Source organism: Python bivittatus, unplaced genomic scaffold (genome assembly GCF_059951505.1).
Source record: "Python bivittatus isolate LINGU-HERP-01145 unplaced genomic scaffold, Pbiv_v1 ctg000480_np1212, whole genome shotgun sequence".
Classification (NCBI taxonomy): domain Eukaryota; kingdom Metazoa; phylum Chordata; class Lepidosauria; order Squamata; family Pythonidae; genus Python; species Python bivittatus.
Window position 1 is genome coordinate 76,780,343 of NW_028277075.1, and position 13,875 is coordinate 76,794,217.

The 13,875-nt window shown below is 39.8% G+C and overlaps 1 protein-coding gene across 2 annotated transcripts; it reads left to right on the plus strand.

The window, feature by feature from the left end:
* Positions 1–253: 253 nt before the first annotated feature.
* LOC103067174 (keratin, type I cytoskeletal 18-like) lies at positions 254–13,797 on the plus strand. Of its 2 annotated transcripts, XM_007433934.4 has the most exons (8): positions 254–732; positions 5,602–5,684; positions 6,567–6,723; positions 8,407–8,571; positions 8,659–8,784; positions 10,746–10,966; positions 12,278–12,306; positions 13,153–13,797. In XM_007433934.4, exons 1-8 carry the CDS (start codon positions 352–354, stop codon positions 13,248–13,250), a joined length of 1,260 nt encoding a protein of 419 aa, XP_007433996.1. In that variant the 5' UTR covers positions 254–351; the 3' UTR covers positions 13,251–13,797. The 2 variants fall into 2 exon arrangements, with proteins under 2 accessions (XP_007433996.1, XP_007433997.1); XM_007433935.4 differs by lacking the exon at positions 12,278–12,306 and having other exon boundaries at positions 256–732.
* Positions 13,798–13,875: the final 78 nt, after the last annotated feature.

Genomic DNA, 13,875 nt, shown 5'->3' on the forward strand with positions numbered 1-13,875 from the left:
CTCCAACGCCTATATGAGTTTTGCGCTTCTCTCGTCAGTCTCCGTAGCTTGGTTTTCCGACGGGATATTTTGCGTGGTCTAAATAATTTGCCTGAAGATTTGCTGGGCTACAGTTAAGGCTGACCTAAGACACTTTCCCTCGTCGTGTGACTAAAAGAGATTCAGGCGAATGAAACGCTCCTTCACTGGCTAGTTTCTCTCGGTCCGTGCAGATTACGAGAATTCGCGGGTGCTCTTCAACCAATGAAAAACACAGCGCTTTCCTCATTGGCTGGTCGCCACCTGGGCATGCAAATGAGAACCCCAGGCGATATAACGAGGCGGTAGGCACCAGGGAGCCCCGGTAACACGATGGCTTTCTCGCCTCCTCATCCCCGGAATGGCTCCCTCTCGGCGGGCTCCGTGCGTCTCTTCCCCGGTTCTTCCGCTGCTTCCGTGCGCCGCAACTCCAGCGGTTCCGACGTTCTGTTAACCCGGCTGCGTGGGGCGCTCCCGGCAGCCCGAGCCAGTGTAGCGATGGCTCCTTTGCTGCTGGGCCCGGGCCGGCAGCAGGAGGCGTTGCAGGGGTTGAACGAGCGCCTGTCCGGCTATCTGCAGCAGGTGCGGGGGCTAGAGGCGGCCAATCGAGCCCTGGAGGAGGAGATCGCCGCCGTCCGGTCGAGCAGGGCCGGGGCACTTGGTCCTAAAGACTGGGAAGCCTGCGAGCAGCCCCTGGCCGAGCTGCGCAAGCAGGTGAGGGGAGTCGTAAACAGGGCGGGCGAAGCAGCTCCCCGGAAGAGACGGGCGAAAGACCAGAGCAGACGGCCGCAAAGAAACGAACGGGGCTGCCGCGAGAACGGGGGCACTCGCCGGAGTTTGAGCAAAGGATAATCCCCGCCTTCCTCAACCTGGTGCTCGAGAAGTGCTTTTGTGTTCAGTTCCCCTAATTCCCAGCCTCGTTAGAAATTATGGGAGTCGAAATAGAGGCTGAGGGGTCAAAGCAGAACTCCTGGCAATGGCTCCGTTGCGTCTGGGTCATGAGGCCAGGTGGGAGGGAGAGGAGGCAAGCAGGCTAACTGGTCATAAGTATTCATTTTACTGTATTATCTTTTTACTTTAGCCATTCTTTTCTTCTTTCCAAGCAAATAGGCTGGCTATTAGGGCAACAGAAGCATATCCCATTTTATTCCTGTAGTGATACTAATACTATGATTTAAGTGTGTGCGTATGAATGAAGCAGCGCACAATAGATTTTAAATAGGTAGGAACATTAAGTATGTACACTGCCTTGAGTTGACAAAAATAAAGGCAGGATAAATTAAAAATGAATAATAATTTTTGTTCTAGTTGTTTTGGCGAAGATTTCCCGCCCCCCTGTGGTACAAACCAATTGTAGAAGCAATTATAAAGCACAGGATGAGGAAAAGAAAGCAGCCAGATGCTCCTGGCATGACTAGCATAGTACATGTGGCCATTTAAAGCTCCTCCCAATATGACCATTTAAACTCTGGCTCTAACATTACTTTACCACCTCAAAGCAGCAAACAAAATCCTGTCACTTTATTCCTCACAGATTTTTTCATCCAACCCAGACTGTGATGTATCACAAGTAGTTTATAAAGCCAAATAAAACTATACTGACCTACTTGTCATTAGATGCGTTCTTGGAGCTCTCCCTGTTGAATTTCACAGATTTATTATCTATCATATCCCATAGCAAACATCAAATAGACTCTTAGTGGCTCACAACATAGAACAAAACAATACCTAATAAAAATGAAAAGTACATAAATGTACAAATTATCAGGTAAGTTATATTTTAAATGCTGAAAGAAATAGTGTATCAGTAGTCATCTGTCAAATCCAGATGAGTCAGACAAACAAGCTGGGCATAAAGGAACATAAATGATTGCATATGAGTGAAAATAATAAAATGTGGATGAAAAGGAGCCAGGGTTGGGTGAGTGAGCCAGGAGATGCATTATAAGATTTTGAATTAATCTTGAATTAATCAGGAAGATAAGAGTAGGAGAAGCAGGAAGAAGGCAAAGTGTAACCTTACTCTCATGTATTTCTGTACCTTGAAAATGCCAAACAGCTTGTTCAACCTGGTACTGTCCAGATGTGCTGGATTCTCAGCTCAGGCCATGCTGGTTGGAGAAGGCGGCTTTAGAGCATTCAGAGTCCTTTATGTACACTTATAACCTCAAAACAGGTCTGAGAAGTAGATTAAACTGCTAAACTTCATTGTTAGAAAGAGGCAATTAATAGAAAAAGTTATAGAGGAATTACATGGTGATAAGTATATTCCAAATTTATATGGAAGAGGGAAAAGATACACTGCATGGGAAGCAAACTTCTTGTTTCCCAAATCTTGGGAAATGGGCTGCAGAGCCACAATTGAAAGATTTAAGTTGGATGCACACTTTTTTTTAAAAAAGTAGAACATCTCTAAGGAAGACTTGACTTGATCAGGTTAAATATACAAGCAGTAACTATGTGGGGGATGAAAGAAGCACGTGCATGATGAGATTCTTTAATAGATATTTGCCCATCTCAATGATGCACGTTTGTAGCAATGGGAATTTGTTGGTGCAAGGTATGGCAGAATGTAGCATAAATTGGGGGACTATCACATGAGGTTTTGCCACTTCGAAAGTGATACTGAACCTTTGCAATCCTGTGATATCAGCTGTGTTTGAGGGCTGACCTATTGTATTTTTGGATCAGCTGTGTTGAATTTGCAATCAAAGTAAAACCAATCTTTGTCTTGTTTTATTGTTGAGGCTGTATCAAACTATTGGGTGATCTGTTTCTATACTTGCAAGAATTACTACATCATCATATCTCCTGATGTTGGGCTGCAAGTCTTTTGAAGAGATGGATAGCTTGATGTATTTTTTAGCTCCCATTCACAGAAACAGCTGGGATGTTTTCTTTTTGCAAATGACTAGACAAATGCACAGAATAGGAAGGTCATAGGCAGGTGGGCTGGGAGTTGGATTAAGGGGAGTTTTGTTACCGCAGGACCTGCTGCAGCTTGGGGCAAGGTGGTGTTATTTGTTCCTTGGTTGTCTTGAGATTGACAGGTTGGATTGCAGGTAGTCTTGAAATTGCTTTGGAAAAAGGGGATTGGAGTGGTATTTGTATGAAACTGCCCTTAGTTGTGGCTATGTCCTGTTGCAATCAGTTGACAAAGCATTCATGCAAGGTATCACATCCCTGCTTCCAACCGGATTTTGCTTTATACTAATATTTACTTGAATAAGCTCCAAACAAGGAAGAGAATTAAAATAGGAGGGCAGCCCAAGTACAGGGTGGATTTTATAACCACAGTATTTTCAGTAAAACTAGATTCCTGGTCAACAAAATTAAATGGATGGAATTTGCTCAATACATTTAAGAGATAGATTCTTTTAATGATTCTTCCACCCTTGAGCAGTTGCTGCAGAACATTAGCTCTTGGGCAGTGAATTAAGGACAGTATTACATTCCTTTTGCCATGTGTCCCACTTTCAAAAATAACTTCTAGGCTTTGAAATGCTCTAGTTTGGGATAAAATTGCTCCCTTTTTTTCCCCTCATATCACAGAAGCTATGGTGGTGTAGTTGTTTTAGTTTTGCTATCCAGGTTTGAGTTGTGGAATGGTGTAGCTCAGGAAGCTAAGTGGGTTTCAATTCGGCTTAGATGCCCCCACGTAACAATCTGAGCTTTCTCGGGGCCCAGGTAGGATATTCAAGGAACAATGAATGGGATCATTGAGGGGTTCTTTCCTTTTTTCTTTTTAATACTTTCAGACACATTCTTCAGGAGATGGAAAACGATTACTAGAACCCTTATTACACATGGTTTATTTGCTTTTAGGGCTAGGTTTTGTGGTTTGTTTAGTTTTGGCTTAACTTATTATAGAAGCCCATGCAGTGTGGTTTGTAAACTGCACTTCATGGAGCAATGTACTGTGTAAATTTGTGATTTATTCAAAAGCAATCTGCCGCCTGCCAATCCATTCTTAGATTTTAATTTCAAGAGATATTGAAATTAGAATAGATTCTCAGTAAGAATTCAATTTATTATAGTTTATAATCTCAGTCAGTGATTTATACTGTATTAACCATGGCTCCTGATATTTATTCTTAGCTCAAAGCTTAACAGTGATTCTTAGTCTTTTAAAGTGATATAATATATCAAATTATTCATAATTCATTAATGACATATTAGGAAACTGTAACCTCCATGATATTTTTAGATCCCTTGTGTGCTCATTTGTATTTTACTCTCTTACTCTTTTTACTAGTCATATATTTCTGTTTGCTTATACTTTTTCTTGAAAATGTCTATATAAATAAATACATGAAACTTTTCTCTCACAACCACACTTTCATGCAGATTGTTCACTTTTACAACAAGGATGATGTTTCAAGCTTGGGTGCCTAGAACAGCAGGTTTGATTTAATACCCTGTGAAACATGATCCAATTGAGATGCAATCAGCCTGTAGGGTAAAGTTGATTAATGTGAGAGAACAAGAATGCTAATTTGAATGCTTGAGTCATTGATATTCTTATTATCAGTTAAGTTACTTATCAACCAAATGGCATCTCATAAGTGACTCACTCTGGTCAATACAACAGTCATTCATTCCTAGATTTTAATAACCCAAGACAAAGGACCCATTATCCATGCAGATCAAAACAAAGATATTAGTTTGTTTCGCAAATTTCAGATTAATTGGACAGGAACCCATTGTTTGTTTCCAAGATCTGGCTAGTTTCAGCAGGAGTTAAGAAAATGAGATTGACCTGAAGGACGGCATAATATGTCATGGCAAAACCACAATAGTCAATTAAATCAACCTTATAGCTTGGACCACCTAGCTCCATGTTGTTGGCACTTGATTGGCAAGGGCTTTCTAAGGCTTTTCTGTTCTTATCTGAGGATCCATGGATTGAACTTGAGACCTTTGACATTCAATGAATGTTACACTCTTCTCTGGATATAAGAAAAAAATGTTTGAGAAATTGCAAGGCATGTTTCAGTGCAGCAGTACTCTGAATACAATAGGATTTGTTTGCTGCATATTACATGAAGGCAGCAATATACTTTACTGTCTAAAGGGAACTGTTCAGAAGACTTTCTGAAACAAGTGAAACAATACATAAGCTTCCCACCACCACCCGCACAAAAACCATTTGGTTCAGGGGCTTAATGACCTAAGAAATGCACCACTGACTTGAAGACATGTGTGTGGCTTCTGATGGAGGAAGAATGCTTAACTACATGTACTTTAGATCAGATCCTGGTCCTTAATTATGAATTGTGTATGTACTTTATTCAAGCTATACCTTGCTATTTTATTTGAGTTCCACACATCACAGCTGTAAGTAAAGCAAAGTTTATGTGGGCTCACAATTCATACGTATGAAGGATCAGGCTTAATCCAACCTTTTAAGGAAGGAACGGCTGTTACCAGCTGTTTGATTCTGACAGATCTAAAACATAAGGAGATGGTAAATTTGGCCTGAGTGCTCTTTATCTGAGGCTAAATCTCAGTGAACGCAGCGGGACTTGTTTTTGAATAGGTTGTAGTATGCTGTCATCTTTAAGAGTTCTTTTTCTATGACAGGTTGAAGAGCTCAATATGGAGAATGTCAGGCTGCTTCTGCAAATTGATAATGCCAGGCTGGCAATGGATGACTTTAAGCACAAGTAAGCAATAATGTTCTAGTACCGTACACTGTCAGTTAGTTATGTGTCACACATGGCTGCCTGTATATTCATCATGGCTTCCTTTTATAATCTCTTACTCCTAACTATATCTGATTTTCCCATGCCAAAATTCTGATCTGTGCAGTTCAGGAATAAACATGTATTTTTGCTTTGGATACAGATTAGAATCAGCTCTGGATTAATGTTTAAATCAAGGTTAGGCTACCTCTTGGAGGCCAAGGGCTGTATTTATTAGTTGGGAGGAAGTCTTTCATATTTTAAATTGCAGGAAGCTGTGCAGTCAGTTTTTAGCCATCATGGTCAAAGGGGGCTCTGAGGGCTGCAAAAAGGGAATCTGGTGGCCTCATGCAGACTTCGGGCTGCAAGCTGGTCAACTTCTGCTGAAGTTCTCAAATGCCTACCCTGGCTAAAAAGGTTTCAAGATGGAGATCTTTGAAAGCATGCCATTCTCCATCTGGATTTTGAAAGGGAACAGCTGATTCAGTGAATTGTAGGGTGCTGGTCTTGTCCCCCAAATAAACAGTTTATTCAGTATCTTGAGAAGTTGCAGTTCCATTAGCTAGAATGTATAAATAGCTGCCGACTTGGGAGGAAAAAAACCCGATACTGTATAGCTTGTAAATATACTTGAATGAAATATACTTTAACATAACTTATGTTAAAAAAAGGCATGCATCCGGATTCGGGTGCCCTTTACACTTCATTAACAAAGCGTGAATCAGCTTATTTAGTGCACAGTTTTGCTTAACTATAAAACATCTTGTGGCACTATAAAGGCTGGCAAATGTATTATACAAGCTTTTGTGGATCACTTCATAAGATGTCCTGTATCTTGTTTGGATTTCTGGCCTCCTTTTCTAGGCTGGAAGCAGAACAGGCTGCATGTGACAGTGTCCAGAAGGACACCCAAGGATTGCGCAAAATCATAGATGACACCAACTTCCTACGTTTGAAGCTGGATGGGGACCTGGAATCCCTCAGAGAGGAGCTGGCTCACTTGCGCAAAAGCCATAAGGAAGTAAGGCTCATCTTTGCACTTCCATAGTTTCAAAAAACAGCTGCCTGTCTCAGGTCTGCTGAAGTTTACCAGCACTGAATTAAGGTTGGATTCTGTTCTTTTTCTCATGCAAGTCTTTCCAGGTTAGCCTGAAATTAAGAACACGAAAGGAAAGTAGAAGTTTTTCACTTGAGTAATATGGCTTTTAATCATATAAACTAAAATATGACGATTCCGCAAAGTGTTTTATATTATCGTATGCATGTTAATTCTGTGATAGCAGCACTATTCTTTGAGCATGTTTTTGGCTTTTCTTTGTCACAATGATTCCCACTGTGTATTTGCCTGTAAATGTTGACAGGCATTAAGAGGTTTGGAACTGGAATTTTGAATGGGGAGAATCCAAATTAACATCATCCAAATGTTGAGAGGAGCCAATTACCCATTGCCCCCTCAAAAGGAAATGTACTGTATCTACATGTAAAAATGCAGTTCTATATGTACAGATGCACATTAATAAATTAATACTGTAAATTAATTACATTTATATCCTGCTACAATCACAAATGGACTCTTAGCAGCTAACAAAATGAAATAACATCCATAATAAAATATATACAGTCCAGTAATGAATATCTTACTGTAGTGGATCTGTACAATCTTGATGCCCAGCTGTTAATTGTTGAAGAGCAATTTCAAGACTCTGGATTGTTTCTGATGGTTCCTTTTTGGAGAAAGGAACCTTCCTAGACTGGACTTGGATAATTCTTCAAACAGAGAATATTTTTAAATAAAAAACTTCCCTCTTTAAATTTAGACATAAATTCACTGTACTGCCCGGTTGTTGGATTGCCTCCTTAATCTCTCTCATTAATAATCAACAGTGCAATCCAATTCATACCTATATTAATTAAGCTTGTTTGTTGAGTTCATAGTGTTATTGCAGCCCTGCTTCATAAATTTCTTATTTACAGGATTTCTAAGGTAGATAGGAAAGGAACTGAAAAAACACAGCCTGCTCTATAATCACTATCTTCATGTTCTGGGTTCTTTCTTTTTTTGTCTGTATTAAACTTTTTTTTTCTTTAATTTCTCCCCTGTACTCATGTGAGAGCTGACAGCTTGCTTTCTTAAATAAAAATGATTGCACTCTGGCTGTTGTAAAAGGCTCCTGATAGCTTCTCCTACTGCATGAGTCTGGTGGCAAAATAAATTTGTCCACACTAAGACTTCTCTAATCTTGATGTCAACCAGGTGTATAGTATTTAGCTCTTATAATTTCCCCAACAGCATGACTATTGCTAAGAAATCTGGGACTTAAAGTCCATACTTCCAGAAGGCACCAAGGATGCTTACATAGAAATATTTGATCATTACTTTTGTCTGAGAGAAAAAAAAGTTGGGGGGCGCTTTAGGTCCCACCCTCCAATCCAGCTAGTACATTCATATTGACACAAAATAGCAGAGTACCACATGCTTAGCTAGAGCCTAAAACCTAGTCTTCCATCAGCACACCTGACACCTTTTAAAAATGTCAGTTTTTTCCTGTCTAAGCAGAATTCGAGAACAGAAGAAAGGGAGGCAATTGTAAGCATAGAAGAACTTGCATTTATTTCAATTGCATATACACAGGCTTGGTTCCAGTAGGGAATAGGAATGAGGGGATGATGCTGGTGGTTGCTTATTCCCTTCTTTCCATTGCAGGAAGTGGAGACTCTCGCAGCTCTGGTGGCCAACTCTGATGTAACAGTTCAAGTAGACAACCCACAGAAGCATGACCTGAGTAAGACCATTGCTGAGATACGCAACCAGTATGAGCAAGTGGCTGAGCAGAATCGTGCTGATACAGAGAACTGGTACAGAACCAAGGTGAGGACTGGTGGAAAGTGGGTAAAAGAAAGCCTGGATTTTTTAATCACCCACCTACCCCCTTACTGCTGTCCCTTGCTTTTGCAGTTTGACTGCATGTCCCAGGAAGCTAACGTGAACACTCAAGCCCTAGAGCAGGCCAGGAACGAATTGTCAGAGCTTCGTCGGCAGTTGCAAGGCCTGGAGATTGAACGTCAGACTCTCCAGAAAATGGTAGGAAGGAATTGCTCTCCTCCCCTTTCAATCTCTGTAACAGTTCTTGGTCCTGTGTGGCAAAACATTTTTCCTTCCAGAATGATAAATAAATTAATGAGCATTAGAACACTCTGCAAGTGGTTGAGTCTTGTTTATGCAATCCTGTACCCATATAGCTGAGAGAAATCTTGAGAAAATCAACAGCGCTTACCTTATTTTCAGACTGTGCATGAAGCATCGTCATTCTGGAGAGGAGTCCACCCAGACTCCTTGTGCCCTTAACTCACTGCATACTTGTGTCATTTTTGACTATCATCTGTTTTGCACCAAATTATTTCTGGCTCAGCTGTGGCATATTTGAAACTACATTTAAAAAAAAAATATCTTTCAAATGATGTAAATCTGTGGAGCATATGGGTATTCTATTTCCATATTTGCAGGAAATCATGCCTCATTACACCTGGGTCATGCCTTCAGTTGTCCTTTCAAGGGAAATGCAGCTTCAACCCTCCATAGAAAAGTTGGGGGGTGAGGAGGGGGGAGTTGCATACAACCAGACATATGCCCACAAGTTAAAGGAAAGACATGGGCTTGCATGTGTGCACTTGCAAACAATTTGTTTCCCTTTTGCCTGGAGTGACAGGGAGGAAATACTTGTTCATCTGGGATCTATTTCCAGGGATGGGTCAATGGTTAAATGATATTCTTTGATATTCTTTATTCTTTGTCTTTAATATTTTGAGATTGACAGATATCTTCAAATTGCTCTTGGGAGATCATGGACTGAAAACAGTGGTGGGTGGAACCTCCTGAGATTCAAAAAGGGAGGCATGGCAGGTTTTCTCTGTCTCTCTTCCACTCCAATACCAGGAGTGTAAAAAGCAGAGGACTGCCCCTCTCCTAAGCTGGGTGCAGCAGTTGCCTCAGGTGGCAGATGATGGGAAGGTGGCAGTGAGGTGTTGGAGAACAGAGCTGTGTATACCACAAGAACTGTCCTACTCCCTTAGCTGCCCTGCGTCTTTTAGCACAACTGGAGGAAGAGATTGTTCTTTGGTCAGGATTGATGTAAGGTTCAACAGCAAGCCCAAGATGCCATTTTAGAGGCTTAGATCTTTGCAAATGCTTTTTTAAAATACACACAATGCTTTTAAAAAACACTCAGCTCCAACATTTGGTCTGAAATATTGTGAATATTGTAACATCTCCTGCTGGCTGCTGTTTGTTGACCAGGCATTCTTAACCTTTTTGTGCCATGGAGCCCTTTAAGAGTCTGGTGAAACGTATAGACTCTTCAGAAAAATGAAATACATAAATATAGATTATATTACAAAGGAAAGCAATTATGCTTAAATATAGTTATCAAAATATTAAAAAATAACAAATATGCAATATAGTAATGTACATTCTTCTTCATGAATCTATCCATGTTATTGATCAATAACAACACAAGCTAAATTTCAGAGGTTAGTGAAAATAAAGTTATATTTTTTTCCCTATCCAAGTTTGTGGACTCTCTGAAATCTATCTGTGGACCCTCAGTTACGAATCCCTGCTGTAGGCCAAAGTTTTTTTCTATAGTGAAAATATAAATGCAAAATCTGTTCCTCTCTGTCCTGCAAAGCACATAACATTTTGCTCTTATGCATAGTTCTGGAAAGAGGAGGTGGGTAGTCAACCTGTTTTGTGCCCAAAGGCCTGTAGGCAAGCAGGTTCATTTCATGCAAATGCAGGGTCAGGATTTTCTGATTTTTCATGGCTTTTGGAGATGGGGGAGATTGTTTTAATTTCCACTATGCTATATACTTAATTTAAGTCCTATGTACAATCTGTATGTTATTTCCTGTCTCTGCAATGGCAGGAATCACGTTGCCAATGTTTGGTAATTGGGGATTGGGGGTGGGGACCTGTAGAAGTTGCATGGGATCCTGAGGCCTTGAGTTTTTCAGCCCTAGATTAACACAAGGTACTCTGTGATACAGGTGGATGCTCTGGAGAACACGCTGAAAAACACAGAAGATCACTATCTCAGTGGCCTGGCTGATCTGAACCAAGTTATTGCTAGTCTGCAAGAGGACCTGGTGGCCTGTCGGGCTTATCTAGAGACACAGTCCAGAGACTATGAAACGCTTCTGGACCTCAAGACAAAGCTAGAGAATGAGATTGAACACTATCGTGCTTTGCTCGAGGATGTAACAGACAGGTGACCAAGGGCTGGTTTCTCTTTTCTCTACTCATCTTTCTTGGGCCCAAGCCTGTTTTGGAGGAATTAAGTGTCCTGCTTATTCTGCTAGATACACAGAAAGTTGCAGCCAAAAGTGCAGCCAATTTTGGCTCACTGATCTTTCCTGTCTTTAGAACTGTTTATTTTATAATGTTAACCATTTGAAAAGACAAACGGAGTAACTTCATAACATAGTTAACAACAGTTGGTTACAAAATAAGCCCTTGGAACCTTTTCTCTGTCTTGAGGCAGCAGTTATGATCAAAGACACTTCATAGACAACATAAATGTCATCACCTTTCAGAAAAAAACTAACAAATATACCTCTGAAACAAAACAAAACTTTAATATAAATTTGTATGTAAATTTGGTCCTGCGTTATAATATATTTGCTTAATCAAAGGGAAAACCAAAAATATTTGGTTATCCAAATGCAGGCTATGTGTAATTCTCCATTTACAAATAACAACAGGGCAGAAAGTACTTTCAGGGTAGGCATTTCAAAAATCAGAAAATTCTAATCACTGAAGAAACATCACAAAAATTAGTAAAGTAATTATGGGACAAGTTTTTGTGGACTTCAGTCCACTTCATCTGCCATAAATAATTTGATGTTAGGTGTGACATCTCTTTTGTTGCTTTTGATGCAGCAAATTAAGGCAGCTACCTCTGTGGGAAAAGGTAATTAATTTAAACTTCACTGTTTCCCCACTCAGGTGTAAGTCAATTTTTTTAGGACTCAAGCCACAATTTTTCATATGTCTAGTTGCGGCCAGTATATGATTGAAATATTGCTCTCTAACTTAACTATTCTCTGAATGGGATCAGATGACTCATTTTATTATGAAGAGGAGAAAACCATTGATTAAGCAACTGGTTTGTAGAATACATATTCAGATACAGAGAAGGATCATGTGTATTTTAGAATGGCACAGATAAAAATAATCTTAACAAAAGGCTGTTTTTTTCCAACTTGTAGAAGTGAAGCTGCTGTCTAGTGAATTTTATCCTGTGATTGTTTTAAAAACTGATGCAGCTCTTGCAGGATTTAATTGTGGCTACTTTGTGAAGTCAGGAATGAATGGCCTTCCCAATCATTCTGAATTCCTTAAACAGCACCCAGAAAACATCCTGTCTTCACAAAGGTAGCAGGTGGGAACTGTATTTGTAGAAGCTGATCCCATGGGTGCTGTGACACAGGAATAAACAAATATGCAGCAGGAAGCACACTGGGTAAGCAAATGGTTTGATGACAAAGCACACAACACTTGCCATGTTTTGTATTTGCAGAGGGGATGTGTTGAACTCAGGAAAAGCAGGTAAGTAGCAGTAGAAACATTAGCACACAGAGCTATTTGCTTCTGGCATCGGCTATTTGTCAGTCTCACAGTTCATTCTCCTGAGCTTCATTTGAAAATGGCAGGGGTTAACGATTGCCCCGACTGAGTCAGTTAAAGTCCATAGGGATTGTATACATTTGTTCTTGCCAAACACCAGCAGTACTACTTTTAGGAAGTATGCATACACTTACAAAATCAATGAAGCCAATGCATTTGATAGTAGCTTCCCTCTGAGAAGCAAGAGATGCAGTTTCCCTCCATATAAATATAGAAAGATTAACAAAACACTCGACCTTTTTTTTTAATGTGAATTTCAAAATCACATTAACCTAAAACTTATTCTTTTAGGTACCTGAGACAACAAACACAGAATTTCCTATTGGTTATTCATTCAGTTAGCAAATCTAGCTTTAAAGCATCTACATCATATAGTTTAAATCCCAGGCCTATACTTTGCAGATGTTCATTCTTGTCTGTACTTTTATCTGCTCCTTATGACCATTCCAATCACCTTGCCCATGTTCTTCAACAAATCCTAATGGGAATAGACATGGATGCATACAGGTTTTAGAGAAACCTAAGATTACAAATGAAAGGGGAAGATCGGCCCAAGAGCAATTTGTTATCCCTTTCCCATGCATGCTGTTCTTCCAGCATCCATGCAAAAAGCATTAATACTCCTAGGTCTGCTAAACCCTTGGGAGGTGACTCTTGCTGCTGCTGCTGCTGCTATAACCGCTGACTTGTAAAGATACTGTATCTAATTTAGTCCTAGTTCAAATGTGGTCTGTTTCTAACCAATTAATATCTTTCCATTTTCTGCAGAAATCAGGAGCCAGACCATTAAAAAGATGGTGGTCATTACACACAAAATTGTGAATGGGCAAGATGTGACACAGAGATCTGAAGAAATAACTCAGTAGGATTTCCTAATACTTTACCCATCCATCAACAATCTCTTCTTCTGTTGACTAAAGTAACAATGAGCAACTTTACATCATGTTGTGATATTTGCCAACTTGGTCATGTTGAGTTTTTAAAAAATCAGTTATTACTTATAATAGAGATTGAAGCTTACTTAAGATAGTCACATTGCTACTGATCTTTTCTTTTTAACCAAACATTGCTACTGATCGTGTGCTGTTATCTGTCTTCCTCTCTTCACAATCTTCTGAAAATTTGGGCATAATTCCTATATATTTGAAAGGGGTGGGACACATATATTCCCCAAAGAGACGAAGAAATGGCAGGGGCTTCAATGTTTTTCTTCAGAGTTGTACTGATGATTTCCTTCTATGCTGGAAATACAACAAAAATCTGGGTAAAAATAAAAGGTAGCATTTCATTCCTTTCCTAATGTTTTAAGTGCTTGAGCTTCATCTGTATGGAGGCTTTGGTTCAAACTCATCAGATTTCTTCTCCTTTACAACTTGAGTTTTTAATGCATTGAGGGAATGCATTAAAAGCTCTTGGTAATATTTTTATCTCCTATAAACTTTTTCTGATTCTGTTAAGCATCAACATAATGAATATCCATAAATCATGCTG